The sequence below is a fragment of the Mustela erminea genome, chromosome X, assembly GCF_009829155.1.
Source record: "Mustela erminea isolate mMusErm1 chromosome X, mMusErm1.Pri, whole genome shotgun sequence".
Lineage (NCBI taxonomy): Eukaryota > Metazoa > Chordata > Mammalia > Carnivora > Mustelidae > Mustela > Mustela erminea.
In genome coordinates, this window is record NC_045635.1 from 45,499,964 (window position 1) to 45,503,286 (window position 3,323).

At 40.1% G+C, this 3,323-nt stretch overlaps 1 protein-coding gene across 1 annotated transcript; it reads left to right on the plus strand.

Annotated features, from left to right (window-relative positions):
• The first annotated feature begins 1,940 nt into the window (after positions 1-1,940).
• LOC116583309 (BCL2/adenovirus E1B 19 kDa protein-interacting protein 3-like) lies at positions 1,941-3,094 on the plus strand. Its single transcript, XM_032331379.1, has one exon. It carries the CDS (start codon positions 2,056-2,058, stop codon positions 2,593-2,595), a length of 540 nt encoding a protein of 179 aa, XP_032187270.1. The 5' UTR covers positions 1,941-2,055; the 3' UTR covers positions 2,596-3,094.
• Positions 3,095-3,323: the final 229 nt, after the last annotated feature.

Genomic DNA, 3,323 nt, shown 5'->3' on the forward strand with positions numbered 1-3,323 from the left:
CTCAGATTGTTTTTCAGAGTCCATAGTCTCTCATGATTCACCTCTCCTTCCAGTTTACCCCAACTCCCTTCTCCTCTCTAACACCCTTTTCCTCCATGATATTTGTTATGTATATTTTGCAACTGTTCTGTAAATTTAAAATGATTCACCCTGAAAGATTATTGATATATAAAAAAGGCTTTCCTTGAGAAAGATGAAAAGAGTAGTCCCTGACATGTAGAAGCTGGCCTGGCACTCACAGGTAGGCCATGTTATTCTTCCAACAAACGTAAACATTGTCACTGAATACAAGTCTCAGGCAAGGTTATTTTGAGACCATATAAAATGGAACAAAACTTGGCTGCTCCTAATTGTGTCCAAGCACAGGCAAAATACTGTGCCACCACCCTGTGCCACACATAAAATACTAAATACCCACTCGCTTGGACAAAATGAGTGACTGCTGCTGCTTTACCAATTACAAATTTATCCTCCTTAGAGTCCCACCTCCCTATATAGATAAGGTGTTCTGAGATAGATAATCCATGAGAAAATTGCCCATGCCTTCTGAAAGCATTCAAACTACTTTGGATCCTCCCTTCTGGTAAAACCTCCCTAAATCATTCAACCAAAGCTCAAGTCCTACAGTAGGTTCTCTTTAACAGCCTCTTACTGCCACTCCCTGTGATTCTCCATGGTGTGTATCCCCCCTCATTGCAACTTGTTTAATTAATGTTCTTGGAGGTCTCTTGGCTCGAGGACATTGAAACCTTAACCTACCGAATTTGCTTGATGCTTTGGATGAAAATCAGTTGACTGAATATGCGGGTCTATTTTTGTAGTCAGTTATCCATTTATCTCTTTGTCTACTCTTAAAGTCTTGATTGCAGTATATTGTCTTGATTACTGTAACTTTGTAACAGTAGCAAGTCCTGAAGGAAGGTAACATAACTGGTCTTTTTCAGGAATGTGTTGAGGATTCCAGAGACTTTGTTTTTCTACATAATTTTTTAGTCAACCTTTAAGTTATTTTAAAAAGTCTGCAGCAGTTTTCATAGGGGTCAAAATGAACCTATAGATCAGTTTGGGGAGAAATGACGTAAAAAATGAATTGTTTTTTTGTTTTTTAAAGAGACAAACCAAAACAGGCTTGTAACTATAAAGGAAGAGTTACCAGAGGGAAGGTGGCTGGGGAGATGGGTAAAATAGGTGAAGGGGATTAAGAGCACAATTACCTTGATGAGCACTGTACAATATATGCAATTGTTGAATCACTATATTGTGCACCTGAAACTGATAGAACACAGAATGTTAACTACACTGGGATTAGAATATTTTGGGTTTTGGTCTTTCTGCAGTTATCTATGTCTTTCAAATTTTCTCTTTGTGATACTTTGTCGTCTTGGTGTAGGAATATTGTACACTTTTGCTAGATTTATTCTTAGATATATGGAGTTATTTGACGCTATATTAACTGCATTAATATTTTTGTTGTTAATGGTCAATCATGCCTATGTGATAAAGTCTCCATAAAATCCCCAAAGTGGGGTGTTTGCAGAGCTTCCAGGTTTGTGAACCCATCCACATGGAGAGGGTGAGGCACCCCAACTGCATAGGAGCAGAAGCTTCTGTGCTTGGGACCTCCCTGAACTCCTCCTCCTAGGTACCTTTCATCTGACTGATCATCTGTATCCTTCATCATGTCCTTTAATAAACTGGTAAACACAAAAAAACCCTGCATTTTAAAATTTAAATTCAATTAGGCAACATATAGCAAATACATCTTTGGTTTTTGATGTACTGTTCAATGATTGATTAGGTGCGCATACCATCCTGCGTTCATCCCATCACGTGCCTTCCTTAACTGCATTTCCAATTGGTTAATATTAGGGTAAGAGACAGCTGGATAGAGAGCCGGTCCTGCTGCGGCCGCAAGCCCTTCCAGCCACCTGACAATGTCGTCTCATTTTAGTAGAGCAGCCGCCGCCCCCGCACAACAACAACAACAACTGCGAGGAAGGTGAACAACCTTTGCCCCCGCCAGCCGGCCTCAACAGTTCCTGGGTGGAGCTACCCATGAACAGCAGCAATGGCAATGATAATGGCAATGGGGAAAATGGGGGGCTAGAACATGTACCGTCCTCATCCTCTATCCACAATGGAGACATGGAGAAGATTCTTTTGGATGCACAACACGAATCAGGACAGAGTAGTTCAAGAGCCAGTTCTCACTGTGACAGCCCTTCCCCACAAGAAGATGGGCAGATTATGTTTGATGTGGAGATGCACACCAGCAGGGACCATAGCTCTCAGTCAGAAGAAGAAGTTGCAGAAGGAGAGAAAGAAGTTGATGCGTTGAAGAAAAGCGTTGACTGGGTGTCTGACTGGTCCAGAAGACCTGAAAACATTCCACCTAAAGAGTTCCAATTCAGACACCCCAAACGCTCTGTCTCTTTAAGCATGAGGAAAAGTGGGGCCATGAAGAAAGGGGGTATTTTCTCCGCAGAATTCCTTAAGGTGTTCATTCCGTCTCTCTTCCTCTCTCATGTTTTGGCTTTGGGCCTGGGCATCTATATCGGAAAGCGACTCAGCACACCTTCTGCCAGCACCTACTGAAGGAAAGAATAGCCCGAGAAAAGCGTGTGACCTGTGAAGTGGTGTATTGTCACAGTAGTTTATTTGAACTTGAGACCATTGTAAGCATGACCCAACCTGCCACCCTATTTTTACATATCCAAGTTCCAGTAACTCTCAAATCCAGTATTTTATTCAAACTCTGTTGAGGCATTTTAATAACCTCATTCCCTTTTTGGCCTGTAAGACACTTTAGAATTTCCTAACAGAGTTTACTGTTACTTAGAAATTTGCAAGGGCTTCTTTTCCACAAATGCCACCAGCAGATTATAATTTTGTCAACAATGCTATCGTCTCCATTTAGTGCCACCAGACTTAGACCTGCATCACTCATGGTATAAATTTTACACTTGCAAGATAACTACCATCTCTCTCTTCAAATGAGATCAGATTAGCAAATGATAGAACAGCTTTGTTGTTTTGTTTTGTTTTTTCAAGACAAAGCAAGCTTCACTAAGCTTGAATTTATAGTTATTAAAAAGAAAACAAACAAACAAAAAAACAAGACACAAGAAAAAAATATCTGGGCAATAAAAAATTATTTTAAACAAAAAAAAAAGAGAGAGAGACAGCTGGATATTTTTTATTCACCCTCTATCCTGCAACCTTATTTTTAAAATTTAAATCTTGTTACTTAACGTACAGTGCAATGTTGGTTTCTGGACTACAATTTAGTGATTCATCACTCAAATATAACACCCAGAGCTCAT